Here is a 23,332-nt window from a genome sequence, read left to right on the forward strand (position 1 = left end):
CAGTCAATATCCTAATTTGTACTGGGATGTGCTTGGTGTAATCTAATATTGTGTGTTCATTGGTGTTGGTTCCACCCTCTCCCCCACTATCTCACATAGCGTCTCAAACACCTGTTCCCAGAATTGCTGTATCTTTGGGCATCCCCATGCTACATGCAAAAAGATCTACCAGTGAGGTGGGAGATCTTGTGCACTCATCCAGGAAGAATGTATGCAGCATTTATGTGGTGTAGTAGAATTGATGCAGATACTTAAAATGAATCAGCTTAAATCTAGCATTAAGAGTCACCTTCCTTGTCTCCCCGTAACAATAAGCTCACAATTCGTCTGGTATTGTGCACCACAGTCAATGTTCCAATTTCTTCCGGGATCAGTTGTCTCATATGTCCAGAACCAAATTGTAGAGTGTAGGCATGCCCTTACTATTGTCTCCCCGTCTAAGCATTTTCTCCAGTATAGGGGACACATCCGGTTCACTAGGGAAGGTGGGGAAGATCTTTTTCAGGGAATCTTTTAGCTGAAAGTACAGTCCCCCGTACTCTTCATTTCATCTATCGTGCTTCATACAGCACACATAGCACCTTTCAGTGGTTACTGGCACTCCTGGGATGTATGTAACTAGGATGCTCAGAGAGTAGCTAACTTCCCCTTTTGTTTTGCGCTCGATACAGGCCCAGGATCTGCAGGTCTGTTCCACCATATTGGTCACCTTCGAGGTCCTATTGGGTGCTATCAGTACGACTGGTCTCAGAAGGAATGGGGCTGCAAGGGCCCTTTCCACCTCCACATGTCTTCCGGCTGCCTGGTCCCCAAACCAATAGAGGAGAAAGCCACCCTGGGCGGCTTCATAGTATATTTCGAAGTCTGGCAGTGCCAGTCCCCCCCTCTCTAATGGGGCCATCAGTTTCTCCCAGGCCACTTGCACCTGTTTGCCTTACCAGATGAACCGCAGAATTTCTGATTGTAGCTCTCGGAAGTACGTCTTTGGGAGCGACAGGGGCACATTAAGAAACACATATAGAACTAGCGATATCCTCCCATAAAGTCTAAGTGGCAATTCCATTCACCTATTCGCTGTCGACCTGGCCTGTTCCAGCACCTGTCGATAATTGCGCTTGCATAGTTCTTCCGAGGATCGCGCAGTATTTATTCCCAGATAACAAGTGTAAGTCTCATGCCGCTGGAATCCGCACTCGTCATTGAATTGTCTTGTTTCTGCTGTAAGCGGGAAGAGTACCTATATCGTGGCATTCATTTTTTAACCCAGAGAAGTTCCCAAAGGCCACCACATCTCCCATAATCGGACCTAGGTTATACCTCGCTCTGTGACATAGAGAGCCATAACATCTGCTTAAAGGGAGACAACTATTCTGTGCTTGTACAGGTGTATCCCTCTGTGGAGCTGCTGCTCCCTAATCACCGCATTCAAGGGTTCAATCGATAGCGCGGACTGCAACAGCGAGAGAACGCACCCTGTTGCGTGCTTCTTTCCAAAGGTATAACAGTTGTGAGTGGGCCGTTCACTCTGTCGCTGGCACTGGGCAAGGTAAAAAGCAACGTTATCAGGGCAACAAGTCCCTCCCCCATCCTTCTCCTGCATAATACTGTAAACAAATAGGGCCATTCTAACGTGTTGAATGCTTTTGTGGCCTCCAACAGCGCAGCCACTATTGAATTGTCTTGTCGAACTGCCGACATTAGCCAAACACCCTGCGTAACCCACAGGAGGTGGAGAGCCCCGCTATGAATCCTGACTGGTCCGCTTTCACACATCTGTGCATCAGTGGGGCCAATCTGGACGCCAGTATTTTGACCAAAATCATACTGTCCATAATAAGGGATATAGTGTGATAGGAGGAACAATCATCCGCTGCTTTATCTGGTTTCATTAGCACCACTACTACCACCTCCCTCAGTGACTCTGGTAGCTGGCCATCCCTCAAACCTTGCCAATACACCTCTAGCAAATGCAGAGGCGGCTTTCCAGTGAAGTGTTTGTAGAACTCGGCTGTATAACCGTCTAGACCCAGGGCTTTCCCTCATGATAATGATTTGATTCCGACAGGACATCCTCCACTGATATGGAGTGACCCAACCATTCCCTTTCCTCTGCTGTGCCCAAATACAGCGCCACCCGATCCATGTAGCCACCTAGCTCCTGTTGCGATACTCAAGTTTGTGAGGAGTACAGTTGACTATAGAATGCATAGAATTCCTGGACAATATCTGCATCCCTGAATTTCTCCTCCCATTGTTTAGTCTTAATGGATAAAACAAATCTATGTGATCACTCCGCCGCCCATAATGTCGACAACTAAATTGATGACTCCCATTATGGAGCGGCGATCACATAGATCACTGTGCTCTGCATCCGAATAGCCGCCTCCCCCTACCCACTTACCTTTTCAGCATAAAGTATTTCGCTGTCTCTTCTCTGACCCTGCAGCGTCAGTTCTCACCCACTAACGTGGGTTTGAATTGGCATTGCAGGGTCCTTTTTTGTTATTTTTATTGTCCCCCGTTACCATCTAATGGAAGCGGAGGACTCCCCCGCAACCCATGACCGTCACTACACCAACAAAGGGAAGAGGGGGCACCCACGCAACCCCAGATCCCATTAGTCGGTGTTGTGGGTGTCAGCATTTTACTACTGCGCAAAGGCGCGGTAATGAAGAGGTCGCAATTTTGGGGGCAACATGTTAGCATTATTCTGATAAAACATGTCCCCTAGGCGTATCCACTCTCGCAGCTCTTGCAAGTAGTCTACCTGGGTGCTGTCTCTCTCCATATTGCCGCACTTCTGCTTTCCCCAGGAGAAAACTCACTTCCCTCTGTGCTAGCTCTCCAAATAACTTCAATTGTTTTTTTAATCTCGGCCTACCTGGCTGGCGTAGTCACCAACACCTCCGCTTTCAGTTGTTCTATCCGAGCTTTGCTGCTGCCAGTTGTTGTTGAATTTGCTTCAATATCCCTGACTCCTTTGAAATGCATTCCCCCCTGATAACACGTTTAAAACTCTCCCATGGTGGTGCATAGGACTCCACCGACCCCACATTCAGCTAAAAAAAGTAATCGATAGTCCTGGATATCCCTTCCCAAAAAACCCCATCTGTCAAGCCTTCGCTCTTGTACACCCAGGGCGGCCTGCCACCCATTCTACCAGGCACTGCTAAGGCCATCACCACTGGAGCATGATCCGACAGCATGCGTGCCAGGATGGCTACCTCGGATACCCAGGCTAGAATTGCGTTAGAGCCCAAAAAGTAGTCCAACCATGAGGCTGAATTATGGATCGAGAAGTGAAATGTGTACCCCGCCTCACCAGGTGCCTGGCCCTCTAGACAACATTTACTTCCCATATCAGACACATATCCCGTAGTTTACAAGTCACTTTCAGCAGTGCTCTATGGGTTCCGCCAGTCCTGTCCCAGTCGGGTTCCAGCCCAAATAATTTCCACGGGTGGGGTCCCCTCTAGTTGACGTGTTATCCACCCCAGGGTTTCCAGTGAGTCTTGATTGGGGTAATTAATCAGGTTGAATACTCGGCCATGTATAGTCCTGTGTACCATTAAGGCTTGCCACTCTTGATCCTTAACCTACAAGGCCAAACGGAACCAAACCGTATTTCGCAACAGAATACACTCCCCCCCATAGTATGAGGAATAGGAGGAAAATTAGCAGTGACAACCGCAAACCTGCACAAATGTTGTCTCTCCCCTCAGGGTTAAATGAGTCTCCTCTCGGAATGCTATGTTCACTTGATGACGTTGCATTTACAGTATAACCTTGTGGGTGGCATTTAGATGGTCAGTTCAGGCCCCTGGCATTACATGTCATACTCTTAAGTGTGTTAGCCATCGTATCTTGACAACTTCCCCGTATTTCCGACGTTTCTCCAATGTGTAGACTGTGACATTTCACCACCCCACTGGCCAGCGAGGTAGAGCGGTCCTGGAAACCACTGCCTTCTCCCAACTCCCTATCCAGTTCCAATCCCCCCTATCCCTAGCAGCAACCCCATCCTGCCAGTTACCCCCCTCTGCCCTTCCTCCAACAACAAACATATGCTCACACATAAGGGTACACCACGACCCAGTCACCCAGGCAACCCCTGTCAGCGTACATACCTCTGTTTGTCAGTTATGTAAATAGTAGTTTCCGCCAATAGCCACAGGTAACTAGTGATTCTTATTTTATGGGGAATTACCCGCTTGTTCATTGTTCCCTCTGCGATGCAGTGCTCTGGGTAGTGATTCTACAAACATGTTCGCTTCATCCGGGGTGTGGAAAAATATCACTCGGCTATCATATTCCACCCTAAATTGGGCGAGGAATAAGATGGCATATGTAATACCTCTCCCCAAAGTCTTTTCTTGACATCGATAAAGGTCTTCCTAGATGACTGCACTTTGTCCGAGAAGTCTGGGAAGAGACAGACCGATGTGCCCAGATATGTCAGGGAACCTTTCTCTCGGGCTTTCCACAGGGCTAGATCTCGATCCCGATAGTTCAGTAGTCAAGTAATTATCGATCTGGCTGGTGCCCCCGGCACCGGTCTCTTTCCACTGAGAATGCAGTGGGCTCTCTCCATGATAAATACCGCAGAAAAACCCTCACCTCCAAGGATTTCCTTCAGCAGGTCCTCCACTACCGACTCCATATTGCGCTGGTCCGCTGCCTCGGTTCCACCTATAATTCTCAGATTGTTCCAATGGGACTGGGATTCGAGATCATCTTGTTTGTCTGTTAATTCCTTGAGTGCCCTCTTAACCAAGGCCAAGTCTCTCGTGGCGGTGTGTGATTCATCTTCGATGGTGGACACCCGGCCCTCGAACTCATCTAAGTGCTCTCCGTGTTTGTCCAGGCGTACCTGCATTTGGTCCACTTTACATGTCAGGGTGTCCATTTTCCCATTTAGTGACTGTATGCTTGCCTGCACTAGACCAAGCATCTTTTTAATGTCATTGAGTGGTCCCCCTGGGTCCAGCCCGGAGGTTTGAGTAGCACCACTCAAGGATACCTCCCCTAAGGCCAGGAGCTTGGCCGGCTCGAGAACCTCATATTGCAACTTCGACTGTTGCTTGCCAGTTTTCTGTGATTTCGACATGGTGTTGCTTTTTGTTCGTGGTTTTCTCGTTTCAGCCACGTCTCTGTTGTGCCCTCCAGGCACCGCACACCAAGCAAGGATATATTTAGCCCTCTCTTTTCCACGGTTTTACTACCTCCTCTGCCTGGCTGTCCCACGCCTCTCTGAGTTCTCAAGGTATCCGGGTCAACCCTGCACCACGCATCTTCATATATTGACTTCTCCAGGCCCCGGTCCAATATAACATGAATGAGTGACCACCCCCTGATTTCTGCTCCCAGTCGGAGGGAGGGGGCATGAGCAGGAGCCAGGCACTTTCAGATTCGCGGTTTCTGGGGGTCTGCAGCGTCTCTCGCATGGGGGGTCACAGTATGGGCCTGCGCTCAGATAACAGAGTGTTTATCCACTCCCTAGTATGGGTCTCGGTTAATGGTAGGCACCTGTCTAAGTGGCAGTATGATCTCTCCTCCTAAATCATCCAGTGAGTGCAGGTCTGCGCCACCAGTCCGGGCCACTCGCTTAGTTGGATCTTTTACCCCAAATGCCCAGCCCTGCAGGCTTGCCCCTCCAAGGGTCTGTGTTCCCCTGCAGGCAGCCCCCGTTCCTTACCCACTCCAGTCCACAGCAGGGTGCTTGGGGGTCAGCCCCAGTGGACAATCTCTCCCCTCCAGCAGCGCTATGGGAGGCCCCCGCTCACAGATGGATAGAGCGCTTCGCTGCACCGTGTTCCTTACCCCCCCCTTTCACAGTGCTAATAGACCTGAGGCCTCTGCCACTCCACGCTCTCGGGCGCTGCCTTCAACAGAATCTCCTGCCCGCTAGCGGCCCCAAGCACTCATGACACTGGTGGCTGTACATGTTGCTCCGATGCTCAGTCCTGGCCTTCAAAGCCACGCTGAGTTCTGGCGCTCCAACTCAGGGTCGCTCTCTTCACTGCGCACCCAGACTGCTCCCCGGGTGCTGCGGGTGCTCCTCTGTCCCTCACACCTGCGGCAGGTCTCCCACTCCTCGCTCCGGAATCAGCAGGGCTGGATTCCCTTTCCGCTGCGCCAATTATGACTGTGACAGTTTGGATTCCGTCAGGATTCTATCCAGATGGTTGGGGTTGCTCCGGAGCTTACAGGCCTGCGGCCAACTTCACTGGGCTCTCTAGTGCCCTCTCCACCCCAAAGTAAATTTAACAACCTTATTTATGGTGCGGAGATCAGACATTTAAAGAAATGAAGAAGGGTTTTGCTGCAGAAGTGCATTCACTTTATCAACATGTGCCCTGCTGACAGCGTTTGTTTAGAACAGAATTTCAGGCTATCAAATGTTTGTTGAAGCTGAGATTTATAGGTGCCCACACAATGCTTGTCAAGTGCTTGGCTGAACCACATGCAGAGCCTTTTCTTACATGGCATCAGGATTATATTTGCTTTTTACCATGAATTACAATATTGTATATTTGTGTAACAGAGAGGGCTTATCAAAGGAAAGCTTGGAATTTTGCTTAAAGCTTCTGTATAGAGCGCAGGTGATGATCAAAATGTCAGCTTTGACTGATGCAATGGAATTTAATTGCCTTGCCAAATTTGGTCACCCATTACTTGTATCAGAGAGACAAGATATTTGTATTTGTCGGCATCCTGTCAGCATACATCTACCGAGGGCATTGGATTGCAGCGCCAAATAAAATGGCTTTCTGCTTTCATTGACCCGTATTGATGAGACTAGCAATGATGTTGTTTGACCACCCTTTTCAGCTATTTAAACTAAATACAAGTGATTTGCTCTCAAACATAAATAAACATATTCTCAATGCCTGTTGCAAAATTATTGTATTTTTGTATATAATTGTTTAAAAGAAGGCAAGAAACTGAAGAGTTTTTAATCTATGTTTTACATTTGAAACACTGTTCTCTTTTTAATTTTTAGTACTTATGTGATGTACTTTTATGATGTGTTTGTTTGCCATAGCCATTTGCTAATGGAAAAAAGTTTATTTGTATTCTGGCAGATTACATGCATTTTATGTTCCACCGCCTGCTTTTCTGCTCTGGTGTCTTTATGCTAGATAATTAATCACACTTTATCTAAAAACACCTACTTGCAATGCCCCTTTAATAGATTTAACTTCTTGCCATAGTGCTCATAGATCCGCTGCTCCTGAGCTGCCCTCTAAAGAAATGTCAATGGCGCCCAAGAAGAAGCTGCTCCTCATCGACGTGGACTGCGGCACAGATGACGCCCAGGCCATCATGATGGCTCTGGCATCTCCCAGCGTGGAAGTCCTGGCCATCACCTGCGTGGGGGGCAACACGCCCCTCGATAACGTCTGCAAGAATGTGCTGCGGGTCCTGAAACTCTGTAAAAGACTTGACGTAAGTGTCAGTATTGTCTGAAACTAAACTTTCTGAAAACCCTCATAAGAGTTCATGTTTTATGGGTACACAGAACCAAAGGGCTCATTCTGATCCGGCTGGTCCAGAAACAACAGTGCCAGTAAGGTTATTGGCACCGTTGCGTCCAGACCGGCATATTACAGGTCTGCGGGCGGGTGCCGTTCCGCGTGGCAGGTCAGACTTTGTGGGCGGAACGGCACCCGCCCGCAGAGTTTTCACGGAAGCACTGGCACCATTATTAACAGTGCCGGTGCTTCGTGGTCCCCAACCCCATAGAGTCCTATGCAACTCAATGAGAATGGGCACGTACAATTTATCGGCGCCTGACTTTCCGGTGCACCGGGGTTGTAATCCCCCTGTGTTACTGGGAAGTCAGGTGCTGGTAAATCATTACAGATCCGGCAGCAACCCGCTGTTATCACCGGCACAGTTACTACCGGGCCTGTAAAGAGGCCCCAAGTCTTAAAATCATTTAAGGGAACTTTATAAAAATTTGAATCAGTTTGGTGGCATAGGATTGCATCCCCTGGGATTGCTTAGAAAATGTCTGCCTTTCTTTTGGTCCTTTACCCTCCACCAAAGTCACTTCCTGAAATGCAGTACTTTATCTTTCCCTCGGTCAAGTCGAACCTCAGGCCTGCATCTACTGCCCTTGAGCTAATGTGGTTCCCCTTCACTTCGCCTCCTCCTCTTATGCCCGCCACCCTGCTCTTACCTTCCCACCTCGTTTCCAGCGAACACAGCAAATCTGGTTTACTTCTGAATATCTGGCACTTTACAACACACCTAAATAAATGTATCTAGTTGATAAACTTGAAATTATGCATGTTTTGATCTATCACTGTTAAAAAATGTGTGTGATCGCTGAACAACAAATTTCAACTATTCACATTTAAAAAAGCAGAACACCCATATTTGTGATAACATCACAAATGACATCACTGATGATATCACACATGTCATCACTTATGGTATTATGAGTGAAATCCCTGGTACAGCAGAACACGTGTGCAAGAAAGAGAGATGCAACATTTAGAAACCATGTTTCTGCATATAAGGGTGGATTCAATTTGGTAATATTTGAATGTTTAATTCTCTATTACACACCCTTAGCACCATAGGGGTTCTAAGGGTGTTTAATTAGAAAAAGAACACAATTGCTTTGCACAACACTTCAGCGACACACCCTACTTCCTCAAATCCATTTTCTCTGTTAATGTCTGTGACATCATCAACAAAGAAACCGATTTCAGAAGGTACGCCACAACACCACACCACAAGGTAATTTTTCTAAAATTAAACACTTTTAGCACCAGGCAGGTGTCAAGTGTTTTCATGGAGAAAAAAACTCACTTACCTTGCGGCACACCCCAGTGTCAAGCCAAGTTCCTGAAAACCATTTTCTCAGTTCATGCCCGTGAAATCATCATCATGTAAACAGACTTCAGAAAATACGGCACAGCACAACGTCACACCACAATGTAATTTTTTTCCATTTTTATTAAACACCCTTTGCGCCATTCACAGAATACAGCTCATATTACAAGCATCCTGATTGTCTAGCGCCCCCTTGTATGAATGTAATGAAATGTACTGCACAATTCTTCTGAATTCTTTTTCACATTAATATTAACATAACAAAGTTAACTCAACGCCATCAGCTCCTAATATACAAATGTAAAATCTGAATCGAAAATTACACTTCTTGAACCAATACTCATGCATCTTTCTTTTAATTTTGGAAAATAAACCACCTTTTTTACATTGTATACTTTTTGTTAGTCACGCCTTACGAATCGAGAAACATGCAAAACAGTGCAAAGTAATCTCTGTGCCCAATTCCTCTTTACCAAAACTAACAACACTACTGTACCTCCTTTATACCCCTCACAAACACCGTTAAAAAAAATCAAACATTAAACAATCCTAAAAGCAACTTTTCAAACTTCTGTACTAATTGCAACTTTAAGAAGCGTTCTGTACAGAACACTGGACAGAGAAGCAAGTTTTTTTACATTGCATACACTTTGTTAGTTATGTTGAATGAATCGGGAAATCATGCAAAACAGAAAACACTAATCTAACTCCTTTAAACCCCTCACATCCTGCCTTCAAACAAATCGAACATTAAATAAACCTAAAATCAACTTTTATAACTTCTTTCCAAATCCCGACTTCTAGAACTGCTCCGAACAGAAACACTAAATTGAGAAATGTTTCTTCAGATCATGGGAAAACCTTACCAAATCGAAACAAAACACAATGTAACCATGGGTCCGCCAGGAATGCATCGCAGTGGCACACTTTGGGGCTGATTCATGGAATTTGTGCCCCGAAAAATGGGGATTTGTGCGCCATTCTGCCCACAAATCTCCATTTGTTAAACAGGGATTTGCGGGTAGAATGGTGCACAAATCCCAGTTTTTCGGCGCACAAATTCCATGACTCAGCCCCTTCATATTCACACAATGTTAAATAAAACAGTTTCTGATGTCAATACACAAACGTGAAACATGAAATCACCTTAATACAACCACCTACACAATTTTACAATTTTAATTTGCAAAGCATTAAAAATAAAATATATATATATTTAATAGCTATAGTTTTGCCATCTTCAGACATACGTAATAGTGAGACTCGACTTATTCTCACTTATGCCAAGGCTTCCCAGCAAATACAGCAGATCATGCGTAAACACTGGCATGTCCTACAGCTGGATGAACATTTAGGAGGGGCCTTGGGAGATAGGATGAACATTACTTTTCGACGCTCAACCTCCCTTAATGACAATCTGCTCTCTAGCTTTATGAGCCCTTTGACTCCATCCACAGGCTTAACTTGGCTCAAAATACCTACTGCAGGCTTTTACAAGTGCAGGAAATGCAAGGCCTGCCAATATGCCAGAGACACTTTAAATTATGAACTTTTAATTATGAACATCCCATTTTGGCCAGGAATGTCTCCATAAAACCACGTATCACTTGTGACACAGAGTACGTGGTTTACGTGCTCATCTGTCCCTGTGACAAGTGGTATGTTGGGAGCCCCATAGGAAGATTGAAGTTGCGTATGCTCCAGCATATCCGGGCCATTGAACATGTTGATCCAAAGTACCCTATGGACGTGCATTTCAAACAAATGCATGATGGAAAATTAGATGGCTTTGCATTTTTTGGAATACACACAATAGCCAAACACCCAAGGGGTGGTAACAGAGAATTGGCACTTAGACAATTGCAAACTAAATGCATCCTGGACCTAGAAACTAAAAAACCAAGAGTTCACAATTTAGATGAAGAACTGTACACTTCTCTGGGCTTCTAGTATCAAAGGATAAGATAATTATTATTATTATTTTTGTAATATAGACGTTCTTTAATTCTAGGAGATGCATTTTTATCTTTATGCTTAGCATTTCTCATTTACATCTTGGTTACATGTAGCAAACATTGTTTATAGCATTGTCTAGTGAAATTTCTCACACGTGAAGTTTCCACCCTGTACTGTATGAGGTCACTGTCATGTCATTTTATTTTACTGATGAGTAGCTGTTTTCTCCACCATCTCTTCTCTCCTTTTTCTATTTTACAGATCTAGTCTCTATTTGCCTTTTGGTGGCACAGGTTTCTTAAGGTCTGTTGGTTTGCTTGTTCTTGTATTTTGTATGTACAGGGGACACCTTTTGGTCCACATTTCAGTTTGGTTTAATTGTGATCACCTTATATTGATACTCCTGCAGTACCCCCGACATATTTCTGGATATAATTAGGGATAGCTTTTTAGAATTAGAGATAGTTTCTTTTGGATTTTATTCTTTTTTCTAATTTTTTTCCACTAGGACTGTTTATAGGTTAAGCATATTGGGCTATTTGTAACAGTCTCTTTCTTTTTTATGATCACTCCATCAGACTCATTAACATTGGCGGGCTTCTTATATGAATTATACACCAACACTACGCCACAGTATGGTATACTTTACCACCATTTTCTTTAGGACCATGCACTTAGCAGTTTATTGAAAGGATGATATATGTTTGTCAGATTCTAGTAGGTTAGATGTTTTATTGTAAGACCACATTACCTGATATCTTATTCTTAACAGTATTGTTGCTTGTGTTTGCATCAATCAAATGAATATAGTTTATTACTATCTGGCTGATTAGCACAAGTCAAAATGTTTACCATTGAAGTTTACAGGCACTAAGCACTTTATCTATTTGGAAACACTGCACTGGTAAGAACATATTCCAGTCAGATGCTGCTTTGCATATTTGCACAAGTCAATCTGTTTACAGTGAAGTCATTCACCGGCACTATGCACTTTATTTACCGATGGAATTTTAGGTCCTTGTACATTTTCACGCAAACGAGGCCAGCAACTTTGCTATGTGTACATGAACAAAGGCCATGTTTGTGTGAAGTAATTGTGCTGGAAGCATTAGCGGCCAGTACTGGGCAGTGTTACATCTGCACACATATTTTTAAACACATTGTGATACATTATAATGTTGGTGCTGAGATACATGTTCAATTATGCCATACGTAGACTGTTAACACATGTTGAGTATAAATCGGTTACTCACCGTGGCATATTTTTGCATTAAGTACATTTTTCCATGTGATGAAATGGTTTGATCTTCCCATACTCTCTGTGCAAATGCGAACTATTACAAATGCAATGTAATGTGATTTGTACATTTTAACAGATTTCAGTAACTATGTATGTTATTGCACATGTAAAGATGTCTGCCTTTCTGTATTTAAAAAGCACTTAGCTTTAGACGGAGACACTATATCTGGAGTACATATCATAGAGACTGCTGAGCTACTAATAGTCACCTTTACTATGTTTACACTCCTAACCTGATCAAGCGGCTTGAGTACCGCGAAACGCGTTGTTTCCTTGTCTTTTTCCTTGTCACGCTGACTAACCAAAAATAAAGGGTTTCGTTAGTCTGGACTTGCCTCAGTGTTCCTGGCTCTTTGTAGAAAGCCATTTGGGCATTATTCTACTGTTTTTGTGAGTGCATCCTGTTTATTTTTCCTGTTTCCATCCCGATCAGGTTTCTTTTCCCAAACGATATATATATATATATATATATATATATATATATATATATATATATATATATATATATATATATATATATATATATATATAAATATATTACACAGCCACAATAGTGGCTGTGTAGTTATGGTTAAGTTGCTGTTTCCATAGGAAGAGCAATTATTGGGCGGCTTATAACGTCTCTCCCCCTGGTCGAATCCTCACCAAACTTTGCAGAAAAAGTATATGGGCCACTTTGAATTTGTTTGCAAAGTTTGGTGATGTTTGGTCCATGGGGGGAAAAGTTATAGGTGGGGGTCCCAAAACGTCTTTTTTTTCCATAGAGTGAATGGGGAGAAACTTTGCGCACGCCTACAGGCCAAACCACTGGAGGGATTTTCACCAAATTTGCGGCAGGAGGAGGAGCTTGGCCCTGAAAGCGTGCTTTTGTAAATTTGGTGCCAATCCATCCAGTAGTTTTCTTTAAAACGACCAAAAAGTATGCCTCAAAAAATGTGTGATATCTATGTCCGCTCCGCGGTCACACTTCCCTTTTCGCTACGCGGACAAGATACCGGTTGGCTAAGGGGCTCGTGTCATGACCGCGGACATGCAACGTGTCAGGCGATTGGCTGGAGTGAGGCGTGATGTGCGTCAGATTGTTTGGATGCGCCTGACATCTTGGATCCGCCGACAGCACAGCGGCAACCAGAGGCGAAATACTGTTTCGGAAAGTGTTTTGGCGTGTCAGAGTGCTTGCGGAGGTTCAGAGAGTAAGAGACGGGTGAAATATTGTATTTGTTTAGGCGGCAGGTGCTAATGATGTATTCACCATGCCCGCCTTGTCCGGGATGTATGTAATTACTGAAAATGAGGGATCTCATAAGGATAATACTTCCGTCTGTGCTGTTCGCAGGCAACTTGAAACTGTTCTAAGGACACGCATGGTGTTAGCGAATATTAAAATTGAGTACATGCCGTAGTTAACATTTTTGTTTCTATGGGTGTGGTACTGACTTATAAGCCGCCATGGGTGTGGTATGCTGCGGTGGTTGTGGCCAGGGCCTAGAGTCTTGGGTGCATGACGTAGGCTGTAGGCCATAGGCCATACTCCCAAGACTCTAGGCCCTGGCCACGACCACCGCAGCATATCACAGCAATATATACACCCGTAGTATCGCATATCGATCAGGTGGTTGTGGGGAGGGCCTAGAGTCTTGGGTGCATGGTCGAAGGCCATGCACCCAAGAACAAAGTTAAAAGCACAGGAGTTATAAGCCACCATGGGTTTTATATACTACACACCCATAGATTCAAATATCTATGGCAATACATCCAAGACTCTAGGCCCTGACCACAACCACTGCAGCATATGACAGCAATAGATACACCCGTAGTATCGAACTTCAATGAGGTGGTTGTGGGGAGGGCCTAAAGTCTTGGGTGCATGGCCAAAGGCCATGCACCCAAGACCAAATTTATACATAGTGAAGTTATAAGCCACAATGGGTATATGCTGTGGTGGTTGTGGGCAGGACCTAGAGTCTTGGGTGCATGGCCGATGGCCATGCACCCAAGAACAAAGTTATAAGCACTGAAGTTATAAGGCACCATGCGTTTTATATAGTGCAGTGGTTGTGGGCAGGATGTAGACTTTTGGGTGCATGGCTGCAGGCTGTAGGCTGTAGGCCATACACTGAAGACGCTAGGCCCTGCCCACAACCACCGCAGCATATCACATTCATACATCACACCCATACAATCAAATATATATCTGGTAGGTGTGGGCAGGGCCTAGAGTCCTGGGTGCAAATTGAGTGAATGCTGCAGTTAAAATATTTCATTCTATGGGTGTGCTAATGATTTATAAGCCAGCATGGGTGTTATATGCTGTGGTGGTTGTGGGCAGGACCTAGAGTTTTGTGTGAAATCATACTTACTGTTTAATTTGTTCAGATTTGATATATTTCTTACATGACTTTAGTACTTGGAGGAAATATTCTTTTTCAATTTCTGTGATAAAAGAAAAGAGCATGTTAGTGTTTGTATTTTATAAAGACTTATTACATTGCATAATAGACATTTCAGCTTTTTTTTTACCCTCATATTTAGTTTACAAACCGTTGTGCTGTGCATTTTGATCAGTTTCTGTGTTTGTTTTTCAAATCATTGGGTCTGGGGGAAAAAAATCCTTGTCGGATTTAAAAAACCCTTTCTTTGCTATGCTACAAACTATTTCTTTGTTTCCTTTGAGTGTTCACTTGTTGTTTCTGGCTAATGTTCTATCTGTTGGCTTGTTGCAGATTTTTTAACCAGTTAGATACCTGTTGGCGTATTCTAACTTTGTATTTTTGGTTACATATCAGTGGTGTTCATTTATCTGTGTGGTTGTTATACAATCTTGGGCAGTTAGGTACCTGTTAGCGTATTCGAACTGTTTATAGTCTTTTAATTGAATTTAATGTTGAAGTACACATTAGTTATTAAATTTTGGCTTTAAGAAGATTAAATATGCGTTTGTAAGATTTGCTGGTAATCCCTGCTTTAGAGTAATGCTCCTATCATTACAGTCGAACCATCCACATTTCTTTTTAATATATGCAGTGTAGTGACCTGCATGGGTTGTGGCTCCTGCGTGGTAGATTATACCTATTGTTGTGAAGGTTTTCTTACCAAGTGACACTTGACTGTGTGTGAACCCAGTCAGCTTGCAGTTGTTTTTGGTACCATCTGCATTGTAACGTAGAAGCATTAGTATTATGTAGTTACTATGGGCTTCATCACGAGTTGGGCTGTATTCCCGGCTGTAATACTGCCGACTGTAATAGCCCTAGCGCCGACCGGTCTGGCGGTATTACCACCGGATCACGGGTTGGGCCTTAACGGTAAATCCCCATTCCTGAATGGGTCTATTGGATTCAATGGGGAATTTTTGGTGCTAATACTGCGGGCTAATACAGCCGGCTGTAATACAGCCGAAAACAGGGATTTTCACCTCCAGAAAAAAGCTGGAGGTAAAACAGCCGATTTAGCGCCCAACTCGTTATAGGGCCAGCCCTTAAATGCGGCGGTAATACCGTTACCACCGCATTTAAGGGCTACAGCCCAACCCGTGATGAGGCCCATGTGTTTGTATCATTAAGGTGGAGCGATTATCTGAATTGCAGATAGTACATAATCTGCCATGGTTTGCAAGTTGCTGAAATTGAATGGATTTACGATTAGGTATGGATACATACACAAATCACTCATTAGGGATTTGTTCCTGTGTCACATTGTTACAGAGAGTGCATGTATGTTTCCACATGTATGAAATATGGAAGATTTCATTTATAAGTATGTTTTTGTTTTCGAGTACTTGTAGTAAGTACATTAGAAATTCTTGTGGATCTTCTTGTGAGTTTATGGTGAATCTCACCATTCCAGCACAGTAGTCCAATTCTTGTCTTATTCCGTGAACACTATACATGTTGTCAGGATTGTTTGTTGCGTTTCTATGAAGGACTAACATTTGCAAACACAATTGGTCTGTACTGTGTAAGTAAATGTTGTTAACAATTGGTTGCAATTGAAATAGAATATTCATTGCTACATTTGCGTAGCAACTTACACCAGTTTCATTTGAAAATTTGAAAGGACCAGATAGTTCTGTGTCCGATTGATTTTTTCAGAGTGTCTGTTCCTTCTTTGAAGAAGTACCTCATTTACTTTCACTAATGGGTTCTTCTTTGCTTGTGGTAATTTATGAAGTATTAGCTTCTTATGTTTTCTTTGAAAGATTTGCAGTCAGATCGTGTTGCATTTCTGTTTGAATTAGTTTTCTTTTACTACGTTTTCTTTTTTCTGGAACAGGATATGATTTCATATGGGGGGTGTACAGTGAACGCAGTCTATTGTATTCTAAAATGCAAGGAATATCAGCGTTCACTTTACTTGCATCAAAGTTGATTAGAAATAGACCGTCAAGTGTACGTAAGCGTGATAGTGCTACGTAGCTCATGCCTTCTTTAAAGACTATGTTTCCAATATCTATCAATGCTTTGTCTAGGGAAAGACCTTGGGATTTATGAATGGTGACTGCATATGCAAGTGTTAGAGAAAATTGTTCTCTACGTACATACATGTTTTTGAAGAGAAGGAATCGAGCTGTTGAGCGCCCTATCTTGAGCGCCCTATCTTTTTTACTTCTGAAAGTTTGTCAAAGAGAATATTGACAAACTGAATGTTGTCACATGGGTATGTTTGAAAGCCAACAACTGTACCCATTAACTAGTCCTTGCTCTACGTCAAGGTTACGTTTAAGCATTACTCTACAATTTAAGGATAATTTTAATATTTTTTCCAACCCAGCTGTGTTGGAGATTGAATTATCTAAGGTATTTAGTCTTGTTGTGGCTTGCTGACACATGGGTAGTGTCATACCATGTACGTCCAGTTTGTCTGTGGAGCAAATTTCAATTATTGGTTGCATTTCTTTTTTTAACATTGTTTCATTGAATTTGAAACAGCCTTCAAGAGTTGGCCTTAAGGCCATACAATTGACATTTTTGTGCGCTAATTGTTCCAAAACATCAGTAGCACATGCGTTATCACCATAAAGTGCATGGATGTGCCGGTTTTTCTATATTGCTTGTGCTTCTTGAGATAGTACACCAATTCTAATACTTTTTAAAATGTTGGCGTAAGTGAGGTCTGCAGATTGACACATGTTTTCTGTTAATTCTCTGTATTGGAAATGTTGCCAATGGTTGACATTTCCTATGCTGCCAACCGTTTTACGGCAGAGTTTGTGTCCTAATGTTTTAAAAATAGGTTCACCTTTCACTGGTGTCAATTGTAGGAGATCTCTGAAAACGATGTGTTTTCCTGCAAAGAGTTCTTCGTAGTTTGTTTTAAGTACTTCTTGCAATCTGAGGAGAATCAAAGCCAACATTAGGGTGGAGATCGTGCTCACTTTATCTATTAGTAGCAGTTTAATTTGTTTTAATCCTGTGCATAGTTCCATTGCAGCTTCTGCAGAAAGTTTGTAACAGTCTAATTTGTTTTGGTGTTCTACTGGAAGGAGTAGTAATCGGTGTAAAGTGACACCGCCTATGTTGTAGGCAGCTAAACCTCTGGGGGCAGTTACAACAGCTGAGAGTTTGTTGTTTGTCAATTGTTGAAGGAACTTGCAGATGATTTTGATTAAGAATGTTTTCCTGAACCAGCTTCACCACTGGCGTACAGCAGTATAGGTTTGTAATTTTGGAAGGTACATTCTTTATTTTTGTGTTGTACACCATGTGCATTTCTTTTGTTATTTCTTCAAAAATGGTGTGCTGATCTTTGTTAAGTTTTGATTGTAGTACAGTTAAGTCTTCTATATCTTCTTCATAGTGACATATGGTGTTTTCCACTTCTGTCATAGCCAATTCTGCTTCATTTGCTATTAGTGACTGCCCTAGTGCTTCTTGACTTCCTGTTACAGCAGGTTGACTACTGTCGGAAGTGTCCTTATCTAGTTGGGCCTGGAGTTCTTCTTCGTGTTGCTGTTCATTGTGCAACATTGTTTTGTACTGCGTACAGTTCACATCGGTGATAGCGCTTTCATTTACTTTGAAAGCGTTTTCATACCAGTCATAGTTATCTAGAATCTCTTCCTCTTTTCTCCATGGTTTAAAAAGTTGTAGCTGGGACATGTAATATAGTTCTTTCTGTTGAGGAGTTTTTAATGACAATTTGACATGATTAATTAAGCTTCGTTTGGTAAGTTTCACTTAGCTGCCTTCACAATCTATCACTATATCTACCTTTGCTTTCATCGGGTTTTATATTATTTTTGTATGCAAAGTTTTGGGCTATGTGGTATAGACACATGGTTTCCAAAGTGGTACGCCTGTTCGGGTAGTATGTGTCGAGTAAATTGTTTTTTAAAATGTCTTGGCTGATGGGATCATTTTTGGCAATTGTTTCTATGTCTTCATATGATTTCAGAACTCTTTTTCTAGATTTAGCAGGACCAAGACTTAGCCATACTATATTTTCAGATTTTCCATACAAAGCAGTACCGGTTAAATGATCTGCAGCTTCATAGGCGCAACATTCTCTATGAGAGAGCATTTTTATGCCTAGACTGTACAATTTCTGAGATATTGTTTTGCCTGATGATAGGTCATTCCAGAGGTCTTGAAGCTCTGTTTTTTCTGCTTTTGTTAAGTAGGCTGCCACATATTGTGCAACTCCAGTGGAATTGTCTGCAATGTATTGCACATCTATGTTTGCATTCCAAAAGAGGACAATGATTGCATTGTAATCATTGATAAATTTTGATTCTTCTGTTCTTTTTATGTAATACATGTTCTGAGGTGATTTACCATTAACACTATGTCGAACTGAAGACATGAAGTTGTTCACTTCACCTGTTTCTGTAACTGGTCTAGGGAAACCAAAGTGGCATTTGGTGTAGTATTTCCCTTTGCTTTTGTATTTGCGACGACAATATTTGCCACATTTGTGTCTTTGAAATTGTACAATCTGTCCATGAAGGTCACTATGTGTCCTTTGTGAAGGGATTTCACAAGTGACGTAATTTTGGATGAACTGCAAAACAGTGGCATCACTGTCCTGACCAAATTTAGGTGCACCTTTAATCCATAAAAGCATGTGGATATGTGGTGATCCTCTGGCTTGGTATTCTTTTCTCCAAAAGAAGTGTTGCACTTCTCCGAGGGGAGGAACAGTTATATTACAAATAAAGTGTAGCATAGCAATGAAACAATGGTGGAAATATCTTGAAACATTAACAGGATCTAGAGAGCAAAGTTCTCCAGGTGTTAGTATATCTATGTTGATTTTGTTGTTGTTTGATATGCGTAGCGAATCATGTAAATCTTCCCATGCATATTCTGCACAACTTAATGTAACAAACGAAGTGGGTGGTCCAAGGTTTCTGATCATACAACGTACATCTCCGTGCCCTTGGAACCAGTATTCTTTCGTACCACACATGTTTGCAAACAGATTTGTTATGCTTGATTGTAAAACCTCATCTTTTTCTTGCACTTTTTGTATTAATTGCATAGCTGACATATTTTGAAAGTGGGTTCCAGATTTCAATATGTGTGCAACTCCGTAACATAGGGTTGCTAGTTCACTTTCAAAGAGTAGGTGGAATATGTATTCCACATTTTGTCTAAATCTGGATCTTCAGAATACATTCGTAATGAGCGGTATTCTGATGCTGTTATCTGAGTGGGTCTAACATTGTATCTTCCTCCTTTGCCAGTAGGAAATAGCAGTGGAAAAGCACATGCTTCTATACTTTTTTCCCATATGCTCATTGGTGACCCTTTGGTTTGTCGCATTTGGTAAGTTTCTAGTGCATCATCTATGCTCTCATTAGAGTGCAATGGATGAATTGTATAATGGTCCAAAAGAGTGGATACTGCAGCAGGATCCAGAAGTTCAAATTGACCAGTTTCTGATGACTCTTGAATTATTTCAGTTGTTTTCCCTAATCTTTCTTCAATATTTATTTCTTTGTAGTATTCATTATGGTCTTTCAGATACTGCAAGACTTGTCTAACTTTATGTAAGTCCACAAGTTGTTGCCAATTTTTTTTGTCTTTTGTTGGTACACCATTTACTAAGACAATTAAAGAATGCTCTATTGGACGTTGCACTCCTAGAGTGTGCACATTTTCTGTGAGATCTAATGGCAAATAAACTACTTTGCCAAAAATGCCTTTCACCAATTTAAAGGAGAAAATGTTGCTATTTTTGGTTGAAGGCGTATTGTTGCTTGAAATGGGTGCACTGTTTGAATTATGATGCTCTAATACTAATTGAGTTCTTGCAGGGCTTTTGGTAGTGGGAATAATTCCAAATTATTTGTGATAGCATGTCAAGAAGTTTGGTTGTCGTCAAGTTTTGTAGTGCAGTAACTACAACATATTAGGGGTTCAGTTATTTCGTATTTGTTTTCTGCTAAAAGGTAGAGAGCTGATTCAAACCATTTTGAATCTTCATTGTCTTCTATTTTGTATGGTACGTCTATAGTTTTTGTAAAAAGTTCTGCAGCAACACACACACACATGGTTTGGTACTTCAGCGGATGTACTTTTAAATGTTAGTATTTCTTTGTATGTGTGTAATAGAAGGTTGCCATGTGCAGAATTGTTGCTAGTCTGTTCTAAAACTATTTTATTTTGTAAGTGGCTTTCACTTCCAAAATATTTTCTCTGCATACGGTCGATTTCTTCTTGTAGGTAAATGGGTGTGCCATGCAGAAGAGTGTTATTTAAATTGGCTAGTTCTAAATCTGGACTTTTAGCATAGTACAGTTTATACACTAGATTTCTTACATTTGAATGATGTGTTGATATCCTTTTGATATCATGGAAGGTGCTTTTGCAAATAGGTCCTGTAATGCAGGCTAATGAATGTCCTTGAAGTCCTGTGTATTTGAGCAGTGGACAAGTATGCATATTTTGCAGCACTTTCATTTTCATTTTGTTTTCACCTTTCACATACTGATTATTTATTTATTTATTTGTATTTTTAAAGTGCGCGCTCAGCCCGTGGGCATCGTGGCGCTGTTACAGATAAGCATTTGGCTGGTTGCAGAAGGAAGGTTGTTAAGTTTACAGGCATTTTGAATTACGGTGTCATGTTTTAGATATATACGTTTACAAGGCATTTAGATTTACAGTATCAAGTTTTAGTTACATACATAAGCAGTGCAGACATCATGGCGTTTAACATGTGTGTCATTCATGTCGGAAGGGAGGGTGGGAGGTGATTATGTGAAGAACATGGTTTTAAGGGATTTTCGAAAGGAAAGCAGCGAGAGTTCCTCTCTGAGAGTGTTAGGGAGGTTGTTCCAGAGTTTAGGTGCTATGTGTGGGAAGCCAATGCCTCCAGCTTTAGCTCTTCTTATGGTGGGAACTCAGAGTTGGTTGTCATGGGGGGTTCTTACAGGACGAAGGGAAGATTTCCTGGTGATGGTTTCTGCTAGGTAGGAGGGAGCGGTATGATTGATGCAACATTGAGGAACTAGCGTAAAGATTTGAAAGATTTGTTAGGAATGTTACACATTGACGTGCACGGCCATTTGTATACTGGACGGTCTGGTTCAGTCGAATAGAGAGGCAATTCAGAGTTTTCTGTGGATACTTTTGTAAGCAGTGTTTCTTGTTCCATGATGGTATTATTAATTTGTTCATATCCTCGTCCACTGCTATGGATGGCAATTGTGGTTATTTGATTTTGTTTGTATGCTTCTTCATTAAAATATGGTTCTGTGGTCGGTGTGTGACTCCATTCACCTCCACAAATATTTAAGAAGTTATTTTTGTTGACATTCCGTTTATTGAGAAGTTTCTTTTGTAGTTTAGTACTTAGTTTTGTTAGTGGTTTCATCATATTTAACACTAAAATAAATAACTTCCTCTTGAGAAGGATTTCACTGGCAATGAGAGCCTGTAGGGTTAATTTTTTCTACGCTAGCTTTTAAGGGTTGAGGATGATTTCGGTCCTCTTCTTTTTTCTTTTTTTTTTAAACCTTTCTTTATTGGCATTTTACATAACTATACAACCAACAACAAATCCCCATCCCTCCCCCCGGTACATTCGTGAAGGTAGGAACACATTGCGAAACAGGACCTATGAACAAGGCAGGAAGCAGAGAAGATGTGTCAACGTTAGTGGGCGCCTCATGGCAAACAACATCATGGTCCAAACACAGTAAGGGCGACCAGTTCAGTACCTTACATTAGGCACTCCCAAGAGGGTCAAACCCCCGACATGGCATCTGCGGTGCCCCAAGTCCAAACAGCAAGTTATCTACAACCATGTGCACTCTAGTCAGCAGATATAACACACGTTCATAAGAGAGTGCTACCTACGGGGCTACTTGAGGCAGGCGCCCCCGTGGAGACAGAGATCCAGTGTCTTTCCCATTCGGTTGATTAAGAAGATACATCGTGTACGCATCCCACATTCGCCTATTACCACAGGTTGTCCCCTTCATTGCGCTCCATTTAGATTCCATTTCATTACAATATAAAACATCTGCAGACCACTGGGTCACTGTCGGGCTTCGTTTCTTACCCCATCCCATAGCCACACGATGCTTAGCCAAGAGCAGGAGAAGGCTTATCAATTTCCTGGTTTCTTTAGGTATTTGCTTGGTGTAACCCAATAGAGCCAGCACGGGGTCCGGAGTAAGCCGCTGCCCCACAATGTCACTGATCACCAAAAATACCTGCCCCCAGAAATATTCCAACTCCCCACATTCCCAAGCCACATGAAGAAATCCTGCCGCTTCGTGCCCACATCTGAGACAGGCCCCCGATCTATGAGGGAAATACCCCTTCAATTGAACCGGGGTACAGTAACATTGATGTAAGAACTTGAAATGAATCAGCTTGAAGTTAGTATTGATAGCCCCCTTTCTAATCATTTCACAACAGTAGCTCCAAGTGGCTTCCGATATATCCCGACCCAGTGTCTTCTCCCAAACCTCCAAGGAGGTCTTCCCAGCCACAGGTCTGCCCTTCAGGGCCATAGCATACAACCTAGAAAGCACCCGTCGCCCCATAGTACCGTTAATTGTACTATCCAGCATCGCAGCCACTGGGGGCGACTTAGGAAAAGATGGAAACAGCCGCTGCAATGACACCCGCAGCCTATAATATAAAAACACATCCAATCCCTCAGCTGTTCCATAGAAATAAAGCTTCCACTCAGGAATAAATCCCCAAATAAGGTGACACCCAACCTTTTAACCATCTCCACATACTGTGCCTCACTTGTCAGGGGGAACACCAG

At 42.6% G+C, this 23,332-nt stretch overlaps 1 protein-coding gene across 1 annotated transcript in view; it reads left to right on the plus strand.

Moving 5' to 3' along the window:
• Positions 1-23,332, plus strand: part of LOC138481507 (pyrimidine-specific ribonucleoside hydrolase RihA-like) — a 295,952-nt gene that overhangs the window by 43,970 nt on the left and 228,650 nt on the right. The window contains exon 2 of the mRNA XM_069613694.1: positions 7,215-7,449. Coding sequence (XP_069469795.1) covers positions 7,215-7,449 — 235 coding nt within the window. The remainder of the gene's footprint in view (positions 1-7,214; positions 7,450-23,332) is intronic.

Source organism: Ambystoma mexicanum, chromosome 5p (genome assembly GCF_040938575.1).
Source record: "Ambystoma mexicanum isolate Mex_15411 chromosome 5p, UKY_AmexF1_1, whole genome shotgun sequence".
NCBI classification, from domain to species: Eukaryota; Metazoa; Chordata; class Amphibia; order Caudata; family Ambystomatidae; genus Ambystoma; species Ambystoma mexicanum.